General features: G+C 32.3%; 1 protein-coding gene and 1 non-coding gene across 2 annotated transcripts; both read right to left on the reverse strand.

Moving 5' to 3' along the window:
* Positions 1–860: 860 nt before the first annotated feature.
* Positions 861–1211, reverse strand: LOC123221407 (protein PELPK1-like). Its single transcript, XM_044644263.1, has one exon. It carries the CDS (start codon positions 1209–1211, stop codon positions 861–863), a length of 351 nt encoding a protein of 116 aa, XP_044500198.1.
* An 18211-nt stretch (positions 1212–19422) lies between these two features.
* Positions 19423–19529, reverse strand: LOC123222229. The gene has a single exon (XR_006503553.1). It is a non-coding gene; the product is annotated as a small nucleolar RNA R71 (small nucleolar RNA).
* Between the last annotated feature and the right edge of the window lie 5934 nt (positions 19530–25463).

Below are 25463 nucleotides of genomic sequence, written 5' to 3' on the forward strand. Positions count from 1 at the left end.
TTTGTTGTTTAATATGCTGACAAACTTTCTTATCTATTTTGAGTTGTTTTAGTTTGTATTTGGTTGGAATGTAATCAATGTAGCTTGGAGTTGTTAGAGTAGGTAAGCTTTTGGTTACTTTTGGTTTGCTTTGTAAGAAATTATATGGTTTAGCTTAATTTGAACTGCTATGTACATGTTTTAAGTAAAATAGGAAGTACATATAAATGTTTTATTGATATAATGAAAAGCAGGATGATCATCACAACTATCAGAACTTTCTTCTCTCTTCTCTGCTTTTCCTGTTTTTTCTTTCCATTTCTCTATCTTAGCATATAATCTTCCCACTCAAAAAACCAACAAAATCTTCACACCAAACATATAAAAATGCAAATTTTTTATTTCAAAACTTACTCTATATAGTAATAGAAATGTATAATGAATAGCATTTTTGAATAATTGCTGAATTGTATTGCACCTAATTCCCTTTTCACTGAAGTGATCAATAATTGCTGAAGTAGAGTGTATAAGGGCATCAGGCTCAGCATCTTCAAAGTCTTAATTGCAAGCTAATCGGATACTGCACATAACAAAATGAGGCAGATTTTGAATGCCAGGTTCAAAATCTGAAACTCCCAAAAAAGAATGCAATACTAAATCTGCTGTGAACTTGATGAAACTAGAAATAACAAGCAATAATACAAACAACAGAAAGCTTCAGATTTGCCAGTGACACAAAAAGAAGCCTTCCTGTACGCAAGACAACATACTGCGGGACAAGACATCACTGATACAAAAACAAGGCTTTCCCATATGACAAGCAACTGCAACATCACACCAATGATAGGGACCAGGGAGAATATATAAATAGATTAAACAGTTTAATTTGAAGGAGGTGGAGAGAAGAATGGCAATGGAATAGAGGGAATCGTAGTTGGAATTGAAGGTATGCTTGGCAATGGTGGGAGAGTGAGCTTTGGGACAGAAGGAATGGTGGGCAAAGCCGTAGGAAGTGGTGGCAAAGTGGGGTTTGGAAAAGATGGTTGTGCGGTCGTTGGCAGTGTAGGCACCGAAGGCAAAGGCGGCAATGCGGACGGTTTAGGCAAATTTGGCAAAGTGGGTAACGGTGGCAATTGCAGTAGACGGCGAGATGCTAACCCAACATCCATGGAAGAAAATATTGTCAAAGCAACAAAGAAAGCTGAGATCAAACACTTGTTGCTCGAAGCCATTGTTAGATGTCGTGTGGGATTAATATTCTTAAATGGCTATTGCTATTGAGTTTTGAGTGGTGAAAACAAGTAGTAATGTTGGGTTTTTATAGCTAGCAAATCCACAGGTTGCAGGTAGGGTGTCAATCAAGTTGATTAACTGGCCATCAATACATGTGTATGGTTGAGAAAATTTTGCATGGTTTTTTCTGAGCTGATTGTTAGTTCACCGTCTCCTAGCTACATTACAGATTTATTTAATCAAGTCAAACCTCTTGTTCTTGGTGTTATGTGTCCTTACAGGAAAACCATTGTAGTATGACATGATCTTGCTTTTACATTAAGTAATTGGACCGAATCGCAGGACTGGAACGTCATCAACAATTGATAGAAGTACCTACTTATTAACCAACTGGATAGTAGAATTTACACTGTTTATTAATTTCAAACGAATAACATCATTGTAAAATTTAATGATTATTTTACTTAAATACTCTTGAATATAATTATTTTAAATATTTTTATATTATTTGTTATATTAATTAAAATAAACTTATTTTTATCTCCAATGATTAATGAATAATAAAATCAAAATTACCTTAGTAATTTTTTAATACTTAAAGTGAAGGTGGTAATCAAATTATCATCTGTATTATTTGGTATATTAGTATTGATAGTAATTTTTTATTACTAATAAACCAAACAAGATAATCTTTAAATCTCTAGAATCAAACGGCTCCTAAGAATAATTATCAAAGGTAAGTAAATCATACAATAATGAATACATGCTACAATTACATCATACAATAATGTATAAATGCTACCATTAGATTAATCTCTTAAAGTAAGTCAATCATATAATGATGATATCAACTTCATAGTTATTAGAATTTTAATATACATAATACTGATGAAATAATATGATACATGTAAAAATTTGTATATTCTCTAATATATAAATATTACACATGATGATATTTTCTAACATTATAGAATTTCAAGGAGTGTATGTGATTTTTTTAAGATGATGATGTGCTAGTTGAAATTTTTTATCATTGAATAATTATTTTTATAAAACTGTATCTTACAATACGAAACAATATATGATACAAAAAATAGTTTTTGATATACAATATAATATATAATTCAACCAACATGATCAAATAATCTAATTAGTTAGGTAAGTTAAATTATACAATAATTGTAACCCCACAAAGCCCCCCACCGCCTGCCCCTACCTCCAAGGTCAAGGTCCTACACCACCACCACCCCCTCTGCTGGCAAGGTCCCCCTACCTCCTCTCCCCATCCCCCATCCTCCATCCCTACCCTCACCCCCACCCCCATTCCCACCCCCAAAGTCAAGGTGGTAACTTGAATTTGGAAACTTGGGCACGAAATTGACTTGGAAGGCGGGGATAAATATTTGATTGACATAAACACTACTATCTTAATTCTAGTTACCAAATATTTGTACTCTCACACAAATTAAACAAATTTTTTTTTAGTAATGTACTTTTTAAATTTTTCACTAAAAACCAAACATGCCCATCATTATTGTTTTTTGTTATTTGAATGTGCAAGAAGTAATCCAAACTGAAAACTTGGACCAAATCACTTGAAAATTATAATTTAGTTTAATTTGAGTTAAAATATGGTTTGGTTTGAAAAATTAAAAAGAGTTTAAGTTTTTAATTATTATTATAAAAAATTTGAAGTGAAAAAAACTAATATTTAAAATTATTTTAAAGAGATTCAAGACAAAATTATTTTTTTATTATTTATATAAAAAAATTTCTCTATGAGTGTAAGAATCTTTGTTTTCTTCACTAAAAATTAATATCTCTTGTTTTGTGTCAAATTTAAGTTGGAATACGATTTTTAGATTTTTATTTTTATCGAAATATAAATTTTATTAATACATTTTCTTTTAACTTATGTTAGTTTACAAGAGAAAATCAGAAAATATAAAAAAAAATATATTATAAATTAAATATGCAAGGTTGAATAATCAATTAAAATCTTAATAAATACATAATTTACTTTTTAATCAATCATAAACATTATTTGTCTAATTTTGTATATAAACAATGATGTGTTATCATATAATTAGATATTAATTTATTTTTAATTTTTAATTATCTAATTATATAATGATATATAATTATTTATATATATAAAATTATTCTATTTAATATATTATGAGATTTTTCTAAATAATTATAAGGAGATTTTTATACTTTTTAACTCCATGAATTTCATGTTAAATGATTTCATACAAAAATAATGAAATAAACACATTTGAATATGAATAATGAATTCTTATCGGTAATACCCAAGCATGGGAAAATGAGATTTCAAAGAACAAAAAATAATTCAGAATGATTTTTAATTTCTCATCTCAAAAGAGAATTGGAAAATGTAAAAGTTAGAAGTGACGTATCATTTGAGCCCACTGACAAAGAATTAAATTCAATATGGGACATGGATTATGATAGGAGATATGGGACTGCAATTAGTGGGGTTCATAGTAATATGGTTATTTTATAAGGGTTCAAACTTTTTTTTTCAAATAACCCCCGGCTATTTGTGTTTTACAGATTGGACCCAACTAAATTGCCTGTGTCTCAAATTCAAATGTGAAAAGAAGAAATGGGGTAAGGAGTAAAAGAGAAAAGAGTGAGGTAAGAGCGGTTTTAATACAATTCACTAGATTTGAGTACCTAATAAATATTTACATAATATGTTTTTGTATGATTAAATATTATTTTTTAATTCAAAATCACTTAATTGAATAATGATAAATCATTAAGATATCTAATAAGTATACATAATTTTATTGATTTTCTTTTGTAGGTTAAACTTTAAAGTTTAAACACATTTTTGCGAAAAGTAAGGATTAAGAATCATCAAGACGGTTGTTGCTTTTTTATTTTTTTATCAATAAAACTGTACGCATAATTTTATGTATAACTTTTTCCACAAATAATGATATGTCACTATACGATTAAATGTTATTTTATCTTTAAGTTTTAACAATTTAATCACATGATGACATGTTATTTTTTATGTGCAAATTTATATATAAAAATTCTACACATAACACTACTCTTTTATTATTATTATTTTCTCCTTTGTCATTTTTCTTTAGTTCCCATTATTGTCTTTGGGCTAATTCATACTTAATCTTCAAAACATATGCAATTAGCCATTTGGGTTAGGATTTAAAAAAAAAAAAAAAACCACTCTAAAGGCTAATTTTATTTTAAGGTAATTTTTTTTACAATAAAACTATGTGTACCCACTTTGGGTACACAAATATATACACATTTATATGTGTCATCATGTGATTGGATGATTTTGAATTAAGAATAAAACAATAACCAATCAGATGATAACACACATGAGTGTGTATATATTTGTGTATCCAAAGTGAGTACACATAGTATTGCTCTTTTTTTTAACAAATAAATAGAGAATTTAGCAAGCCTCTTTAATGAATATCTAATTTGATTAAAGATTCGGATCTCTTCTAGGAGAAAAGATTTAATTCATATGAATTTTGAGATAAATCTTACCTTAGGGGTTGTTTGGTTTGAGAAATGTTTTAAAATTAAAATTAAAAGATTGCTTTGAAGATAAATTACTTTGAGGATTAGAGTCATTTTGGTTGGAAAATTTAAAGATTACCTTTGTAATATATTTTTTATTACTTCCATTACCTTGTTTGATTTGTAAAATAATAAAAAATTCTAATAATCTTTCATTACTAATAGTAATGTGACAGGTAATATAGAAGGTAATCTAATTATCATATTCACCTTAGGTATTAAAAGATTATCATGATAATCTTAATTATTATTACTATTTTATCCTTACTTAATAAAATTTTAAGACAAAATTACCCTCCATTTTAAATTAAATTAATAAATAATATGAAAAATATATTTTTATACCTATTAATTTTCATATAATAAATAAAATATTATATTAATATTCTTTTATTATTTCTAACTAAACACAATAATTATTTATATATACTAATTTTATCAAATATAATCAAATATAGTAATAAATTTATATCTGGTAATACTCAAGGTAATTTTGATAATATAATATTTTTCAAACCAAACGCCCCTTTACTGGGTATAAATTATTACTATGTTTGATAAAATTTTGTAAAATTGGATAAATATAAATAATTATTGTGTTTAGTTAGATGTAATAAAAGAATGCTAGTATATTATTTTACTTGAATTCTATTGGGTATAATTATTTTAAAATATTTTTATGTTATTTTTTATATTAATTGAAAATGAAATTATTTTTATCCTAAAAAATTAATAAATAAAGATATAATTATAATAAAAATTAATATTATCTTAGTAATTTTTTAATATTTAAGGTAGAGATGGTGATCATATTATTCTTTACATTGTCTGTCACATTATCATTGGTAATAAAAGATTATTAAAATATTTTATTACTTATAAACTAAATAAAGTAATAAAAGATTACCAGAGTAATTTTTAATTCCCTCAACTAAAAACCCTCTTAGAATAACTAACACTTTCCCACCCAAGGTTTGGTCCAAAAATACTTTTCTACCCCTAGTTTGCATAAACAAATTTTGCCACCCAAACTCAAACTCTATTTAAAAAAGTAATAGCGTAAAGATAAAATAGTAATTTTACTATTTATTAATTTTAAAAATAAAAAAGGTAAATTATTAAAAATAGGCAAAAGTAAGGGGGCTTAAGCAAAATTGCCCAAAAAATTCATATTTAAGCAAAAATGCCCAACATTTGTGAAATGTCTAAAATACCCCGATATATAAACAAGCCAAAATTTCATAATTCCCATTGTAAAACGCCCATAATTACTGTGCAAATCCAAAAAAATAGACTTTTCTCCCACTGTGAACCGCGTTCCACTGTCGTCCCACTGTGAAGCCATTTCCGACGATTTTCTTGATCTCCGACGACCGAAAATGGTCAAGAAAGTTAGTATGTCTTCCGTGATCTTGTTTGAATCAAGTTATTGTTCATTTTATTGAGATTTGAGTGAGATATTGCGTTTTGAAATATTAGGGTTTGCGGTTTGAACATTGCTTAATATGTTGTGATTTTTTGCTGTTTTTGTTAAATTTGTTGAGGGGTTTTGTGTTAAAGCATATCTAGATTCAATTTATGTTGAAATTGGAGGCCGAAATGAGAGATTTTTGGCCGAAAATTGCGTCGGAAGTCATCGGCAGTGCGACAGTGGAACAGTGTTTTCCACTGTAAAGATGAATAGCCCACTGTGACAGTGGTTAGGGGGGTTAAGTGGCTTTTTAAAAATAATAGGGATCCGATTGTTATTGTTAGTCCACTGTAGGCGTTTCTGAAATTTGCCATTTCACAGTGGATTGGGGGGAAAATTAACAATTTTGAATCTGTAGGGGCGGTAATAACTTCGAGAATTACTGAGGGGCAAGAGATAAATATTGGAGCTGTTTGTAATAGACATTTTTTCAAGGGGTAAATTGATATTTTTCACATCTAGGGCTTCTTGACGCGTAGTTTTCGAATTTTATATCCGTTTTATCTGTTTTAAGATTTTTCAATATGTAGTTTTAGAATTTTAGATTAAGTTTCTTGATTTTTGTGCCTCTTGGACACATTTTACGATGTAATGACCTTGTATTTTTAAAATTTCAGAAAATTTTTTCGATTATTACCGTTCTAAGGGATTTCAACTTTTAGAATTCGAATTTCAATTCCGTTTTTTCGAATTTTACCGTTTTACGATATATCGACTCGTATTTTTCAAATTTTCGAAGAATTTCTCGATTGTTGCCATTCTACGGTTTTTCAACCTTTAGAATTCGAATTTCAGTTCCGTTTTTTCGAATTTTACCGTTTTACGATATATCGACTCGTATTTTTCAGATTTCCAAAGAATTTTTCGATTGTTGTCGTTCTAGGGTTTTTCAACTTTTAGAATTCAAATTTTACCGTTTTACGATATATCGACTCGTATTTTTTAGATTTCCAAAAAATTTCTCGATTGTTGCCATTCTAGGGTTTTTCAACTTCTAGAATTCGAATTTTAGTTTCGTTTTTTTGAATTTTACCGTTTTACAATATATCGACTCGTATTTTTCAAATTTTCGAAGAATTTTTCGATTGTTGTCGTTCTAGGGTTTTTCAACTTTTAGAATTCGAATATCAATTCCGTTTTTTCGAATTTTACCGTTTTGCGATGTATCGACTCGTATTTTTCAGATTTTTGAAGAATTTCTCGATTGTTGCCATTTTAGGGTTTTTCAACCTCTAGAATTCGAATTTCAGTTTCGTTTTTTCGAATTTTACCGTTTTACAATATATCGACTCGTATTTTTTAGATTTCTGAAGAATTTCTTGATTGTTGCCATTTTAGGGTTTTTCAACCTCTAGAATTCGAATTTTAGTTCTGGTTTTTTGAATTTTATCGTTTTATGATATATCGACTCGTATTGTTTAGATTTCTGAAGAATTTCTCGATTGTTGTCATTTTAGGGTTTTTCAACTTTTAGATTTTGAATTTCAGTTCTGTTTTTTTGAATTTCACCATTTTACAATCTTGAAATCTTATTTTTAAAATTTTTCATTCACCTTTATTGTTTTGTATTTTTTTTCTTTTTATGATTTTTCCATGAAGACATTTGTTTATATATTTGCTATTTATGAATAACTAACGAATTTAGTAAATTTTCGCAGGATATTTCTCATAAAAGAAGATGTGTTGAAAGCGAGCTGCGAATCCCGGATGAGTCCAAACACTTTCGAACAGATCTGATATGTCGTGCACAGCGCACAATATTATATAGGGTTATGTCTACACTGACCCCAGACCAACTACGACTATTTGAGAGGACATGTTTTGGGTATCTTCTTCGTTTACCCGAGACCAAATTATCTGGTATATTAGTTCATTCATTTATACTATGGCAGCTACATCGATTCTCTGCCAGAGATGAGTTTTGGTTTCGGATTAGCGGGGTTGATGTTCGTTTTAGCTCGTTTGAGTTTGCTTTGGTGACGGGTCTTTCGTTTAGTCGACGCATTGATATTTCTTCATATATTCCTCGCTCCTCCAGTCATAGGATCAGAGATACGTACTTTCAAGGTTGTCCGAAGGTGCAGTATCATGACCTAGAGCGTGTTTTCTTGTTGAGGCCGTGGGGGGATGATGATATTGATGCAGTCAAGATGGCCTTATTGTATGTTCTTCACATGGTTTTGTTAGGGAATGATCGGCGAAAGAAGGTGTCTTTAGAGTATTTACAGTTGGTCGATCATCTGGATGGGTTTAATTCCTATCCCTGGGGTGTTCCCGTGTGGCAGATGACATACGAGTCTATGTCATAGGCGAGTGACAGAGTATGCTCCGGACGGATGCCTGAGATACGTAGATACGACCTCTACGGATTTCCTTTCGCCTTTCAGGTTAGTTAAATTTATTGATTATATATATTAATTTGAAAAAATGTCAAATGATTTATTTAAATCGTAAATGATTATATTGCAGTATTGGATATATGAGACTCTGGACACATTACACGATTGGATTGACCTCGGTGATCCCTATTCGTCCCCACGTATGTTTAGGTGGCGTACGCGAGACATCCCTAGTTGGACTCATATAGGTCGTATTTTCACTGGTGATCCGGTATGTACTAATGAATTAATAAGTTGATTAATTCATTATATGTTACAATTGTTTTGACTTATATATCTTCATCATTAGGAGGATGTCACATTCCCTCTTCGTCCATCATCGATCGAGGAGGGTTTACCCTGGTACGGTGAGATTCGTGAGTACACCGGGTTACCCGATGCTGATTCCTCCTCATCTTCTTCGATTTTGACTGCGACTAGAGATGGGGCGTCTCCAGCGTCAGGACCTTTAGCTGTACCTGTCGAGTCTTCTGAGTCACATGAGGAGCCTATTTAGCCCCTTGTTACGGACCAGCCTATATGTTCCCCTGTAGTTCATAGCCCACGGATGACAGAGCATCCTGGAGTGGAGGACCGCACTACCCATTATGCCACCGAGCAGTGTCCCCCATTTATAGCACCCAGTATTTCTACATTAGATGCTACATTAGCGCACTGGGGTGCTACGATTTTACATGAGATATCGAGTTTTTGTGACGATATCTCTTCCCAGATGTCTCGATTACGTGACGATATCTCTTCCCAGATGTCTCGATTACATGACGATATCTCCTCCCAGATGACTCGATTAGAGGATCGTATGACTTGTTTGGAGGACATCGTCACGCGTACATATCCAGCCCCCGTCGCTCAGATTGTAAAACCACTTCTAATTTATTACTTATAAAAAATGTCTATAGTGTTATTATTCTGACAACTATTATTACATTCGTATAGGAGAGGGACGACGATATCCGACCGACGTCCCCCATTGATACTGCAATACCATCTCATCACTCACACAAGGTTCGTATGACATTTCAAATTTAATTTATTGTTAAATATCATTATTATATTATAGTATTGTTATTTATGAAATGTCACTAATTAAGTTATTATTACTATTATCTTAGGGTAGTCGCCAGGAGGACGCATCGGTTAGCCCTTCTGTTGCATTACCTGTCCGAGCTGAGGTATGTCACTTACCAATGGAACTTTATTTTGTATTTTTTTTGGTTATCGATTAATATAGGGAATATATATTCGTATAGGGCCTTCCTCATGAGGGTCATCCGGTCGGATCTCATATAGGTTCTTTAGATCCTCCACATGAGGTATGATAATTATTATACATTATATCGACTTTTAGATATGATATTATATTTTATATGAAATATCATTTACCATTTTGTCATTTTCATGTATATAGGGAACCGGTATTGATATATTAGCGATCGAGGGTTCTCCCCGAACACTTTCCTCGGAAGTCCAGGTTATAGGGATTTAAGAAATATCATTGATCAATTTGTCTTTAATATTTTATTTTTTTAATGAAGTTTTGTCTCTTTTTCAGGACGAGCGACTATGGTTACTTGCTGATATCCCGAGCTCGACCAAAAAGCTTGTGGATATTAGTTCACAGGAGGAGGACTTCGAGGAGGATGTTTTTGAGACTGTCCACATTGAGGTTAGTCAATTATAATTAGTGAATAAATATATTTGACAAATATATGTCACTAAGATGTTTTTATATATAATTATGCAGTCTGTCGAGGGAGCACGCGATGTGGACTTGACCGTGATTCAGGATTCTCCAGCTAAACCTCTTCCCGCATACGTGGAGAAGGTAACATAAATCGAATAATGTGTATGATTTTGTAGAATGAAATAATGAATTAATAGTTTTTTGTATCATGTAGTTGGTTCGTACAACATGTGGTCGGATCGTCCGGAAGGATCCACTGGTTCGCACCCCGTATACAAATCCACTCAGAGGGAGGGCAAAACGACAACTCACGACGATTCCATCCTCTACGTCACAGCGTGAGGAATCTTTCCTCACATGGTATACCAGAGCTGCGGCTTCTGACACACATGATGTCTATTTCATAGGATCAAAGTCAAAGGCTAGCTTTTGGAGGCTTGTAGTAGAGTTACGCGAGTGGTTGACCGACGATGTGAGTTGTCTATACTATATAATTTGGTAAAAAATTTGATATATTTATTAATAACTAACACGTAAACTTGTTTATACCATTTTAGCATGTGGATTCCTTTTTGGCTTTATTACGTCGGCATCAGGCCGATCGCCAGTCGACTGTCTCATAGCGTTGGACGACTGCCTGCACATTCTTTGGAGGCCATATTGAGATGGCTTGGAAGAGTTGGCAGACCACACCGATTGGTGAGTTTGAGTTTTCGGGGCTCTTCACGAGGATGATTGATGCAGCGTACACCCCAGGATTACTGTACAAACCATGGGGGATGGTCGATCAGGTATAGTATATATATATACATATATTTCTATTACATTCAATTGGTTAACGACAACGATAATTAACTAAAATGTGTCACTGTTTATAGGTTTAGATCCCTATAAACTTCGAGAACACATATTGGGTCGCTGGAGTTATAGATTTCCGTGAGTGATCGATTACGGTATACGATTCAGAGGTATCATATTCGAGGAATATAGGGACTCTTGAGCAGCGCATGCGACCGTATATGACATTCATTCCTGCGTTATTAGAGGCGACGAGTTTTTGGACAGCTTTGGGGAGGCCTCCACGACGTGATTCCCTCACTTTGCATCGAGCGACGGATGTCCCTCAGCAGGGATTGGGCTCCGGTGACTGTGGCGTGTTTATGTTACAATTTTTTGAGTGTTTGCCATTGTCACGAGGCTATGATTTTCCCCAAGAGTCGTCTACCTCTATGCGTCGACGTTTAGTGGCGCAGTTGTATATTCATTGTATCGAGTAGCTCACGGATGTATATTTAGTTGACTCATTGTTTATTTATCATTCTTTCTATGTTTAGATGTATATATTTATTGTATGTGCGTATATGTATGATATACTTTATCTGTGGTTATATATGAATATGTGATTTTAGTGATATTACTATTAAGCATGACTTGATATATCGTAAAACAAAACTGAAATTTGAATTCTAAAAGTTGAAATACCCTAAAATGGTAACAATCAAAAAATTCTTCAAAAATCTGAAAAATACGAGTCGATATATAATAAAACGGTAAAATTTGAAAAAACGGAACTGAAATTTGAATTCTAAAGGTTGAAAAACCCTAGAATGGCAACAATCGAGAAATTCTTTGAAAATCTGAAAAATACGAGTCGATATATCGTAAAACGATGAAATTCAAAAAAACGAAACTGAAATTCAAATTCTAAAAGTTGAAAAACCCTAGAATAGTAACAATCGAGAAATTCTTCGAAAATCTAAAAAATACGAGTCGATATATCGTAAAATGATAAAATTCGAAAAAACAAAACTGAAATTTGAATTCTAGAGGTTGAAAAACCCTAGAATGGCAACAATCGAGAAATTCTTCGAAAATCTGAAAAATACGAGTCGATATATCGTAAAACGGTAAAATTTGAAAAAATGGAACTGAAATTCGAATTCTAGAGGTTGAAAAACCCTAGAATGACAACAATCGAGAAATTCTTCGAAAATCTGAAAAATACGAGTCGATATATCGTAAAACAATGAAATTCAAAAAAACGGAATTGAAATTCGAATTCTAAAAGTTAAAAAACCCTAGAATGGCAACAATCGAAAAATTCTTCAGAAATATGAAAAATACGAGTCGATGTATCAAAATACCCCCCAAATTTTAATAACTTTTCATTTGACCCCTCAATTATCTATTCCTAATGTTTAATATCAAAATACCCCCTAATTTTAATAAAATTTCATTTAACCCTTTTTAGTAAGTAAGAAGGTTTATATAAATGAAGAGAAGGGCAATTTTGACATTTTAAAAAAGGTCATGGGCATTTTTGCTTAGGATTAGTGAATTTGTCTATTTTTGCTTGAAAATAGTGATTTTGGGCATTTTTGCTTAATAGGAGGGCATTTTTAATAATTTCCCAATAAAAAACAACTTTCTGTTTGTCCCAAACATTTTAAACATGATAATTTGACCCAAAAAAGCATGGTTGCATTTTATTCAATTCTTTGAGGGTGTAATTGTCATTATTGAAACTAGTAAGGGGTAAATTGATATTTCAAAAATTTATAAATGACCCCGAAATTTTTTAAAATTCAAATAACCCCCTTAAATTTTCATAAAAAAATTTTAAAAAATTACAATTTATCTCTTAAAATAGGATTATATGGCAAAGACACATTTATCTATAAAAAGAGAGAAATAAGAAAGTGAAAAAAAAAAAATTAAGTGGTTTTTTAATAACTTAAAATTTTAAAAGTTTATTTTTAAATTTTGTTAATATAAGATTATATAATAATTTTAAAAAATGAAATAGTAAAGATAAAATCATAATATTACTTCTGCCAAGTAGGGGTGGAGGAAAATGTAATTCACTCTAACTTTTGTCAATGAGAGTTCAAATTTGAGTGGAAGAGATTATCTTAGGTGATTGATTTGATTTATTTTAAAGTTATCTCTTCATTTAAGTACATAGATTTAGTTATCAATGAATTTAAATTTATATACATTTTAAATTCTAAGGACGACAATTCGAGTTTAGAGATTATACTTCTCTAAGACTATTAGCTCTTCTCCAACTGAAATATTTATGAAAAATTTGTTAGTTTTGTCATCTAAAACGATTTTAATATTGGGATGAAATTTTAATTTAGTCTAACAAAAATTAGCACTCAATTTTGGAGATGAATGGTGATTGTCTTTCCAAGAAGAGATCTCTTCAACGATTTTTGTAGAAGAGAAAGCTAAAAGCTTTAGCTACATCTCCATACGGGCATTGAGCACTAATTAGTTCTAAAAATGATGGAAACAAAACCGTGCATCCATGTTGAACAAATTGTTTGTTCTAAGAATAGACTCTTGATTCATTCTTCATCAATAAAAATGTATGAACTATGGAGGAAAACAATTTTGTTTAAGTGAATAGTATTAAATACCCTAGACAGGAACCAGAATTGGTCGGATAGGTTTCAGGTAAGAACCTGTCCTCACAAGTTTTTGTTTCTTAAATATTAGGAGCCAATTGGTTCTAATTCTGAGGTTTTTGCTTAGAGTCTTCAACCTCTTGTAACTTATGTCAAGCCTCAGATAACACATTAGCTAAATTTTAATAAATAATGTATTGAATCGCAGAAAATGCATAAAAATAATCCAGTAAAACCCTAGATGCCTTGCTATTGCATACAAACAAAACCCCAGATATTTTTTTCTCTTGCATACAATTAAGCAAGAGCATAACAATAGAGTAAGCAATATTAGTATTTACCATCTTGCGAGCATGCCATACTGAATTGATTTGGTGAAACAAGACTCTCCTCCTAAGAAATCATGTTATCCTTTACTTGTGTTACTAGAATAAACACTTAACGAAACTTTCTTGACTTTTCCTTGATAGAACAAAGTATCCCTTACTTCTGTTCTTGGGTTGAAAGAAATTACGTTACTCCAATCTGTAACCATAATCACTTCATCATCATTCTTTGAAACAACCAATGGCATTATGTCACTTATATTTCTACACCTTGAAACCTAATGACAAATTCATCAACTTAATCCATGAATTCTTTCACTCCATATTCCTTCATAACCCAAACCTCTAATGTGTATTCAGTATAATTTTCTTCTCTTCCAAGTCGATTTTCACAAAGACATTCGTCAAATTGCCGGTTGAAGGAGGAGGAGATAGAAACTCCTTGGACTTCTCCTCTACTAAATCGAAATAAATTATTTATTAACCCCGCCTCCGTTTAAGCTCAATGCTACCCAATGTGGAGCTCCATTTACAAGTGTTGTTCTTATTTCATTAGGTAAATAGCCTAAACAGGTTTCATCGAGTAAGAAAAGATTTCCAAAATTGTAAACTTGCCTCGAGTGCTTGTAAGGGAAGTGAAAATTTTCGAAATGTTTCCATGAATTTTTCTTGAGATCATATATATAACCACTTACCCAATTACTCATTCTTTCAATAAAAACCATTAACACTTTGTAATTATCAATAGATGAATTGTAACCAAGCCCTGAAACCACAGAACGAAAAGAACTGCTAAAATAGCATGGTCGAATAATCTTGAATTCCCTAATTGTTGGATTCCATACCAAGAATGCCCTTGGGTTCCCATTGAGTCCCTCAAAATTTTCCCATCGTATTAGTAACATACCGTTACGGGACCCCAATACCTTGGCGTGGAAAATAAACGCCATATCCTGGCAAAAACGAATTCGTTGGCTGCAAGAGCGAGATAACAATATTCTCCCGTTAAAGGAAGACAAATTGTTTCTTCTTCTGCTTCTCCCGCACGCGCTGCACCTTGAGCAGCAAGACTGTATAGAGAAAGACAGCCATCCCGTAAGTTTTTTGATTCGATGACTCCAAATCTACCGACATTTCAGATGTTTCAGTGAGATTTTTTATGGCAAACTCGTGAGTTGAGATTAACTCACGCCAAGATTTGCTTACGAACTTCAATTGCAAGAGAGATTTTGCGGGTGGCTTGAGAAGGATTTCCTGTATAATTTCATAGGGAAAGAATGGCATGGGTGCTTATTTTAACTAATTATAATAATAGTAATGCTACCTGTATAACTTTGTATATAAATAATGATGTGTTATCGTATGACATTTAATCACAAAATCACACGTTATTATTTATATATAAAATTGAACATATAGTTTTGTTGTTATAATAAACTATGATTAAAATTTCCTATTTTAATCATGATATTTCTGTATCAGGGATGATGAAGATAATGCTATGATCACGAAAAGTTGAAGCTGAGTAGCTCTTAGTGTTTATGTATTTTTTTTTTTGGGTCCTAGAATAAGCAACTGTTGCATTTAGTTTTTATTAAAGCAAAGGATGGAGCTGATTAGCAGTTAGCCATTCCGTTTTACTTGCATTCAAAGGTTGATTTGTAAGCAACCTCCCCAAGGATTGTCCCACCTAAGTATTGCCAACGCCGTGAATCATATTGCAATTGGGATAAATAATATTATTAGATAAACAAATGAATTAATCTAATGCCTAATCTATAAATTAGAATCCCAACATGAAATTCACTCATTCAAGTTTAGCTATTGTTTCAATCCGAGCTCTAGTTGTGAAGCTTCAAGGATCCTAGAAGTCAAAAAGTATCCAAATTCATATCTTTTGACTGAATCTACATGTTGATTAACTAGGAAATGTCCAGCAAACCCATTTAACATAGGCAGTCCCTCGGCTTTAACCAAAATGCCAATGTTGCTCAACTAGAGAATACAAAGAAAGCCCTCTTAAATCTGCCTAAGTTTTGAAAGATTGGATTTTGATTAAAAAACTTAAGAAATTTCGTCCTTTTTGGCACCAAAATGGTTGAACTTCAATTTACAAAGCCTGCAAAACACATAAAGACAAAAATAAGCCAGCGGGAGGAGATATGTAAGGCTTGGATTTAGCTTTGAAAGTAAAACCTTGAGAAGTTCAATGGCTGCAACATGGAGCAGTCTCCGGGTTGCCCCGCCAAGAAAGGGGTCTCAAAGAGTCATACTCAAAGCCCGAAAACTTCTTCACAGCCTCATTACATTGAAGTTTACAAGAAGAGAGATAGAAGGGAAGAGACTTTGAGTCAATTTCAGAAACCTCAGTTTAGAAATGAATTATTTGATTTAGACGTTGAGTCAATTTACTTTGAAGTTTCCATGCACTCTTTCTTCAATTTTGTTCGCATAATGATTGACTGAATATTTTGACTCTAGTTAATTTCTTGGAAAGATGAATGGGACAAGTCACACATAAGACAGAAATGCAAATGAAAGACAATGACCTTAGAAGCGTCGAATTGTAAATTAATATTATTATAGAAATATTAGATAATATATAGAATTACAATTAAACTGAAATAGTTTCTTAATGTTATGAACTAAGAAAATTAGTGTACAATAAATCAGAATTATATCAACTCATAATATCAGAATCAGAGTGCAAGGGCAGCGCCATTGCAATTCTTTCCGGATGATATCATACAGCAAATCCTTCTAAAACTACCCACAAAGTCTCTCTTGCGATTTAAGTGTGTTTGCAAATCTTGGCGTGACTTAATCTCCACTCACAAATTTGCCAAAAAACATCTCACTGAAATATCTAAAAGGTTCCGCAGAATTGGAGTCATCGAATCAGAAAACTTAAGGGAAGGTCGTATTTCTCTATACAGTCTTGCCGCTCAAGCTCATCACTAGCTGGAGAAGCAGAAGAAGAAACAATTTGAGTTCCTTTATGGGGAGAAGATTGTTATTTCACTCCGGCAGCTAATGAATACATTACCAACAGATTCATGTGCGCTCAGGTATTGGGGTCCTGTAATGGTATACTATTAATCCAATTGCAAATTGTTGAGGGATTCAATAGGAACCCAAGGGCATTCCTGCCATGGAATCCAACAATTAGGGAATTCAAGATGATTCCACCATGCAATTTTAAAACTTCGTTTCTTTTTCTGGTTTCGGGACTTGGTTACAATTCATCTATTGATAATTACAAAGTGGTAGTGGTCTTTTATGAAGAAAATAGTGATTTGGTATGTGGTTATGTTTTTAGTGTCAAGACAAATTCATGGAAACCACTTGAAAATTTTTACTTCCCTCACAAGCATTGGAGGGAATTTGACTTTGATGATCTTGGAGATAATTACATAGCTGATGAAAAAGGAAGATCGCTTGTGAATTGATAACGTCGTTAATTGTTATTATTTTGAGTTCTAATTCCCTTATATTGTGTGAAAATTTAATGCAATCTAATAAAATTATTTATCTTTTGTACTTAGGAAGCGTTGAATATTTTTGGAGTGAAGTTTGGGCCAAAGAGACTAAAATTGGAGCAAGCTTACTAGTTAACAAAACCTGTGATGCTGACTAGACGTGGGCACGTGAATGACAAGAGCAGATTTTAAAAATTAAATTTAGACGTCCAGAGCAGTTGAGATAGTCTAGAAAAGTCAAGATTTGCTTCCTAGAAAATGAATAATTATTAGCTAGAAAAGAGGATTTTTTTAGATAGATAAGGAAGAATATTTTTGGGGGAATATATCTTTCCTTTCTTTTTGGGAAGATATGTATCACATTTGCTTGACTGGATTAGAAGATGAGAATTACCTTTTATTTCCATATCTGAGTAGGGCGAAAATATATATTTTTATTTTTATTTTTGCTGGGATTGAGGATTGCAATTGGCGAGAAACATTTTTTTTCTAGAATTTTGGCTGGCTTAGGATGGTTTACAGTGGCTAAATATTTTCTCTTGGTTGAAGGGATCTGAAACCATGAAACTAGAAGAATTGTGAGATTAAGTTTTGTTCTTTAATGCATCTTTTAATTATTCAAGTATTGATTATTTTCCTGAATTATTTACTATGATTGTATTAGTTGATTGCTAAGGCACGCAATTAGTTTATTAATTAATACGATTTAATGCTAGTTTAGATGTTGAATCCATAATTGTTCAATCTATCTAATCGAAGTGACAACTAGGATTTATTGTTTGTTGAGTCAGAAACTGTAATTCCTAAGGAAAATATTCAACTAGATTAAATGCAACGTCGTACGCTTGTGTTGTCTTGCTTCGTTGGTCTTTCTAATTTTTAATGCTATTGTTTAATTAAATTCGAGATCGTATCCGAGTTGTTAATCAATAAGAGTTAACTGAAATACATGTGTTTGATTAATTAATCGTAAGGAAAGATAGGTAACTAATACCACAATGAATATTTGAATAATTAATTTGATGTTTTTGGTATCAATGATCAATCGTAGTTCAATTGTGGATGTGACCGTAGACCAAGGTTTGTTTAATTGATTATTTGTTTTAGATTATTTTTTTAAATTTTTATTTACTGTTTTTAATTATAATTCCCGTTCAATTCAAAACCCCTCTCATTTCCTTGTTTTGATTGATTTGTGACGACGTACTAATTGGAACTCTTTGAGGGAACTATCCCTACTTTCTTTTACTACATTTTTGTTGCAAGAATTTAGGATTTTAATTTGGGTGTTGACGACAACACTTACCAAATTTTGGCGTCATTGTCGGGGAGTTTTTAATTTGTATGTTTGTTACGCGATCTTTGAAACAAGCTAATTTACAATTTCATCTAAAGATTGAAAAGACTGTAAAAGGGTTAAGAAAAGAACCAAAAAAGAGACTGCAAGCACACAGATTTGCTCACGAACAGAAGTAAACATGGCTAAAAATCGAACTTGAAGAGAGCTTGCTACTCCATATTTGAATCAACAACCACACTGCATTACTTTTCCTAATTTAGATGTTAATACTACATTGGAATTAAAATCTGGACTGATCCATCTTTTACCTATTTTTTGTGGCTCCGTAGGTGAACATCCTCATAAAAATTTAAAGGAATTTCATATGGTGTGCACAGGTATGAAACCGAATGGAGTAACCAAAGAACAAATCAAGATGAGAGCTTTCCCATTTTCTTTGAAAGATAATACGCAAGATTGGCTTTATTACCTGCCTACTGGAAGCATCACCACTTGGCATGAGATAAAGAGGTTATTTTTGGAGAAATTCTTTCCAGCATCAAGAACTGCCAACATAAGGAAGGAAATCTGTGGCATTAGACAACATACTGGAGAGTCTTTATATGAATATTAAGAGCGCTTTAAAAAACTCTGTGCAAGCTGTCCGCACCATCAAATTAGTGACCAACTCCTTATTCAATATTTCTACGAAGGACTTCTATCAAATGATAAGAATATGATTAATGCAGCGAGTGGTGAAGCATTGGCTGACAAAACACCTGAGGCAACCTGAAATTTAATTACAAACATGACGTCGAATTCACAACAATTTGGGAATATATTAGACCATTTGTCTCGGTGTGTCAATGAGGTAAATGTCTCTTCTCTTGAAAGACGACTTGATGATCTAACTTCTCTTGTACGTCAAATGGCTATAGGAAAAATAGAGGCAACAAAAGTTTATGGAATCTGTTCAGTAGGGGGCATCCAACTGATATGTGCCTAACACTTCAAGAGGACTGCTTTAAGCAAGCAAATGCAGTAGGTGGATTTCTAGGACAACAATAGCGAAATCAAAATTATAATCCTTATTCGAATACTTACAACCCAGGTTTGAGGGATCATATTAATCTTCGTTATGGGAATGCACATGCGAATCAACCTTCGAATAACTTTCAACCATATTAGCAGTCTTACATTCCTAGACAACAACAACCAACTCAAAATTCTGATTCACGTACATCTCTTGAAGATATTGTTAAAACTTTGGCTACTAACACTGTGAAATTTCAGTAGGAAACCAAAACCAGCATTCAAAATCTGGAAAATTAAATGAGTCAGATGGCTACTGCAATCAGTAGGCTAGAAACACAGAATTCAAGCAAACTGTCATCACAAACTGTGGTGAATCCAAAGGAGAATACTAGTGCAATAGTGTTGAGAAGTGGAAAAGCGTTAGAGATACCGATTAAGACACCACTTGCACCAACGCAACAATCAGAAAACAGAGAGGAAGTGGTAATAGAAAATAATTCTTCTGAAAATGCAATGACAGGTAAATATCCTTCTTTCAGTGGATATAAACCTATTCCTCCTTTTCCTGAAGCTTTAAATCTGAAGTATGAACGTAATACGAATTTATATGAGACTTTTCAAAAGTGTGAAGTCAATATCCTACTTTTTGATGCAATCAAACAAGTGCTTCGCTATGCTAAATTTCTGAAAGAGTTGTGTATAGTGAAAAGAAAGCAAAGGCTCAAAAGATGTGAAAAAATAAAGGTAGGAGAAAATGTTTCAACCATAATTCGAAAAAGTCTTTCTAAAAAATGCAAAGACCCAGATATGTTTTACATCTCTTGCACAATAGATGGCATTAAAATTGAAAAGGCCATGTTAGATTTAGGAGCATCTATTAATGTAATGTCATATTCCATTTATTCTACTTTTAATCTTGGACCTTTAGAAAAAGCTGGTGTAGTTATTCAGTTGGCCGATAGATCGAATGCATATCCTAAGAGGTTGATTGAAGATGTTCTTGCTCAGGTTAATGACAAGTTAATTTTTCCAACTAATTTTTATGTTCTTGACATGGAAAATAATGATCAATCAGCACCTATTTTGTTAAGAAGACCTTTTTTGAAAACAACCAAAACAAAAATTGATGTTCATAAAAGCATATTGACCATGGAGTTTGATGGTGAAGTTGTCCAATTTAATATTTATGATGTTATGAAATATCCTGATGTGGATTTTCCTATTTATTCAATTGATTTAATTGATTCTCTAATGCAAGATATTTTTGAACTTGATGGTGAAGATGAGTTGAAAGTGGTTAACCATGAAAAGCTTTTCAAAGAAAATGATGAATTTAAATTAAATTCTAATGTGCAGGATGTAGTGGTAGAAATAAATGAGTTCAGGGAGTTGAAAAATACAAGTAATGTATCTTATATTGAGCTGCAATGCCTAATGGAAAACTAGTACCTTTTATTTTGTAGGCACTAGAGCTAGAGCTGAAACCTTTTCCAGATCACCTCAAATATGTGTACCTTGGAGATGGGGAGACCTTACCAGTAATTATTTCTAGTAAGTTAAATGAGCAACAAGAAAAAAAACTGGTGTAGATTTTGAAGAAGCATAAAACAGCCATAAGATAGACCATTGCTGATATTAAAGAAATTAGTCCCTCTACCTACATGCATCGAATTCTTCTTGAAGAGGGAGCTAATGGTTTATAAGGTCAATATTAGAATTAATGAATAATAACATCTTAACCTTAAGCATTTTATATCCAACAACAACCATACTCAATGTGCCTATGTAGTGGTGGTTCTAAAATCAATATTGTGAATTCCTCATTCTTGTTTAACTAAAGTATGGTGTTGTTCTAGCTAAAGTTTCAAGGCCTTATGTATGGAATGGCTCGGTTAAACTTGTAAGATAATAGACTTTGTCATGAAGGCTTTCTCTAGTCTTGCATTAACTAAATTGTTTGTTTCCCTTTTCCTTTATCACCCTAGTTGCACTTTGTGTCTCTATTGATTGTCCTTGTAAACTATAAAATGGCTTCTATATATTGTTATTGTTTTCTTCCTCTTTTTGGTATTTGTTTTGACAGTAGATAACCTAAAATATATAACATAGTGAATATAGAAGGATTATGTCAAACATTATTGAGCTTAAGGACTAGTGACATTATGATTACTTCTTATATGAGTATGCTTAGGTATTCTTTTTCCTCATTACCTTGAAAATTGAGGTTTTATTGTGTCAACATGTTATTGGACAATTTAATATGACCATAATTTAAGAGATGATTACCATAAATTTAATACATAGATCATTTGTGACTACTGGTAATATTAAAACCTTACTAACATATAAAAAAAAATCTTATGGCAGGTCATGAGCAACTTGCATTTGCTGTCTAATTGTAAATTTTTCATTTGGTTAAAAGTTTTACAAAGTTTTACTTGAAAATCATAGAGTTGACAAATTCAGGATGATGTAATTGTTTATAGTTAACTTGTTAGCTTTATTTGTTTGGGTTCAACCACCTATGGTGTTGAGGATACCATTGTAACCCGAGAACAAGAAGCACTTTGATGAGGAAAATTCTTGTTTAGTAGTTTACTTATATCCTTTGACCCCCAGGAATCATTGTTTGATATTTTATTCTTCTTGTTCTTTCTATTGCCTTTCCACTTTCTTTCTTTTCAAAATTCATGTTATCTTTTCACTATACCGTTATTGGAAGCTGAAATTTGCTACATTCGCTAGTCGTTTTTCTGCTTGGAATGTGATCTTCGATCCACTATTTTGACACACGTGGGACTACACCACCTTCGTCAATCGATTCAGTAAAAGCTAATGATCATTTCTATTGAAGACCTACTTCCCCTAGTTACAAAATGTGCTGCTGGTGACATCACCGAAAAGTTCCTTCAGTGTTCACACATCAAGAAGTTGTTTTTCACTATTTAACAGTCTCTTGATCAGTTTTGTAAGCCCTAGTTGCTCTGAATCTTCACTATTCTCTAGAAAGCTTTTTCCATTCTCTGATTTATGATTCAATATGTACATTGAAAGCTCTAAACCAGGTTCTCTCTTTCCTTTTAATTCTCTTCTAGTAATTACTACAGAAAAATTAATAGGAAGCAATAATTATACTTCATGGGTTGCATCCGTTGAAATATGGTGCATGGGACAAGGTCTTGAAGATCATCTCACTAATAAAGCTGAGGATATTACATCTGATAAAACTATATGGACTAAGACTGATGTTTTGTTATGTAATATGCCATGGAATACCATTGATCCTCAACTAAATTCTATCTTTAAAGGTTATCACATATGTAATGACATATAGACTCAAGTCAAACTCCTGTACACTAATGATATTCAATAGTTATACTCTGTTGTATTAACTTTGGTTACCTTAAAATAACAAGGCATGAGTATGTTTGAATTTTTGGGTCGAATGGCATCTCTGAAGACTGAATTCAATCTGTTTTTACTATTGACTCTTCTAGAGTATAGTCTCCACCATCTTTGACTCTTACAAGTGCTGATCTTGAATACTATCTCTGATATCAGACAACAAAACAATCTTCATCTTCTGTTGCTTTGATTACTCATCTAGGTAATTCAGCTATGTGTCTAACTCACTTTTCCTCTTCCGAGCCAAGGGTCCTTGATTCCGATGCCTCTGATCATATATCTGGTAACCCTCGTCTATTTTCTCACTTTACTAAGTTACTTCATTACCTACTGTAACATTAGCTAATTGATCTATTGTTACTACAAAGGCAGTAGGTTGTGCCCATCCTCTCCCACTCTTGCCTTTGGAATTTATCTTTTATCTCCCTGACTGTCCATTTAATCTTATTTCTGTTAACAAATTTACTCGTTCCCTAAATTGTACAATTACCTTTACTAATGATTCTCTTTTTATATAGGACCGTAGTATGGGTTGGATGATTGGCGTAGGATGTGAGTCATAGAGCCTTTACTAACTAAGTCTACCTGATTTTGTAGCATGTACCATCACTAAGTTTTAGACGCTCCATAATCGTTCGAGACACCTTAGTTTATCCAAACTATAGAAGATGGTTCTTGGTTTGTCACATTTATTGTCTTTTAATTGTGAGTCTTGTTAGCTTAGAAAACATACTCGTATATCGTTTCTAAAATGTGCCAATAAATGGGCTACATCGCCCTTTGAGTTAGTCTATTCCGATGTATGGGGTCCTAATCGAATTGTGTTTGTTTTGGGTTTTCAATATTTTATTACAATTATTGATGATTATTTGCACTGCACTTGGTTATTTTTAATGAAAAATAGATTTGAATTATTCTCTATTTTTGAATCTTTTTGTGCTAAAGTTGAAACACAATTCTCCACTACTATTCGTACATTACGTAGTGATAATGCAAGTGAATACTTTTCTACTCCATTTACTAAATTTATGACATCCAAGGGCATTTTACATCATTCCTCCTATGCTTATACTTTGCAACAAAATGGGATTGCCGGACATAAAAATCAGCATCTTATTGACACTGCCAGTACCTTACTCATACATAGTCATGCACCTTTCCGCTTTTGGGCAGATGCTGTTCTTACTGCTTGTTTCTTAATTAATCGAATGTCTTCTTCAGTTTTGCAGGATCAGGTACCTCACTTTATTTAATATCTTGATCAGTTGTTATTTCCTCTTCAATCTTGTGTCTTCGGATGTACTGTTTTGTTCATGATTTATCTCCTGATCGAGATAAATTGTCTACTCATTTCGTTAAATTTGTCTTCCTTAGATACTCGCATCTTCAGAAGGGTTATTAATGTTATTATTCTAACACACGTCGCTACTACCTTTTTGTAGACGTTACATTATTTGAGTCTTCTTTTTATTTTTCATCTTCTTCTCAACAGGAAAGTCTTTTATTAATCTAGTTTAAGGGATAGATTTAGTAAAGGAATATTCAACAAAATTCAATCAGTTATCCCAGTATGCCCCCCAGATAGCTAGTACAGAAGTAGGGCGTATACAAACGTTCGTGTATGCGCTAGATCTGGAGATAGGTAGCGATGTTATGATTGGGGTGCAACCACCCAAGACTATGCCTTTGGTTCATTTTTTCTATGTTATAAATGATGATTTTGAAGTTGAGAAATGTTGTTTTGTCATTTGGGATATCTATGTGTGATTTTGTTCATGGTAGAGAGTTAAGAAATATTTATAGTTTTACTACTAATTTCGTTCCACATTTTGATTGCATTATTTGATGAATCATGAGTACAGTTATAGTTCATTGGAAAACTCTTTTTTGATACGATACAATGATGTATTATACTCTTACGTATGATTATATCATTTATTGAATTGACTGGTAAATAAAATTTAATAATTCATTATTTTTAATAAATTTATAATTACCCATTTGTTTTCAGTATGAATTGAAAAATATTTTATTTTTAATTTTTAAAATTTTAATTATATTTCAATAATGGTATTTTATTTTTAATTTTTTCTTTAATTTTATTTCATTTACTTGCCAATGCTTTCTAAATCTTCTATTGTCCTTCACAAACTATGTATTTGACTCAAATCA

The sequence above is a fragment of the Mangifera indica genome, chromosome 7, assembly GCF_011075055.1.
Source record: "Mangifera indica cultivar Alphonso chromosome 7, CATAS_Mindica_2.1, whole genome shotgun sequence".
Classification (NCBI taxonomy): domain Eukaryota; kingdom Viridiplantae; phylum Streptophyta; class Magnoliopsida; order Sapindales; family Anacardiaceae; genus Mangifera; species Mangifera indica.

Coding starts and splice junctions, on each gene's coding strand:
- LOC123221407 (XM_044644263.1), bottom strand. CDS start 1,211: ATGGCTTCGAGCAACAAGTGTTTGATCTCAGCTTTCTTTGTTGCTTTG.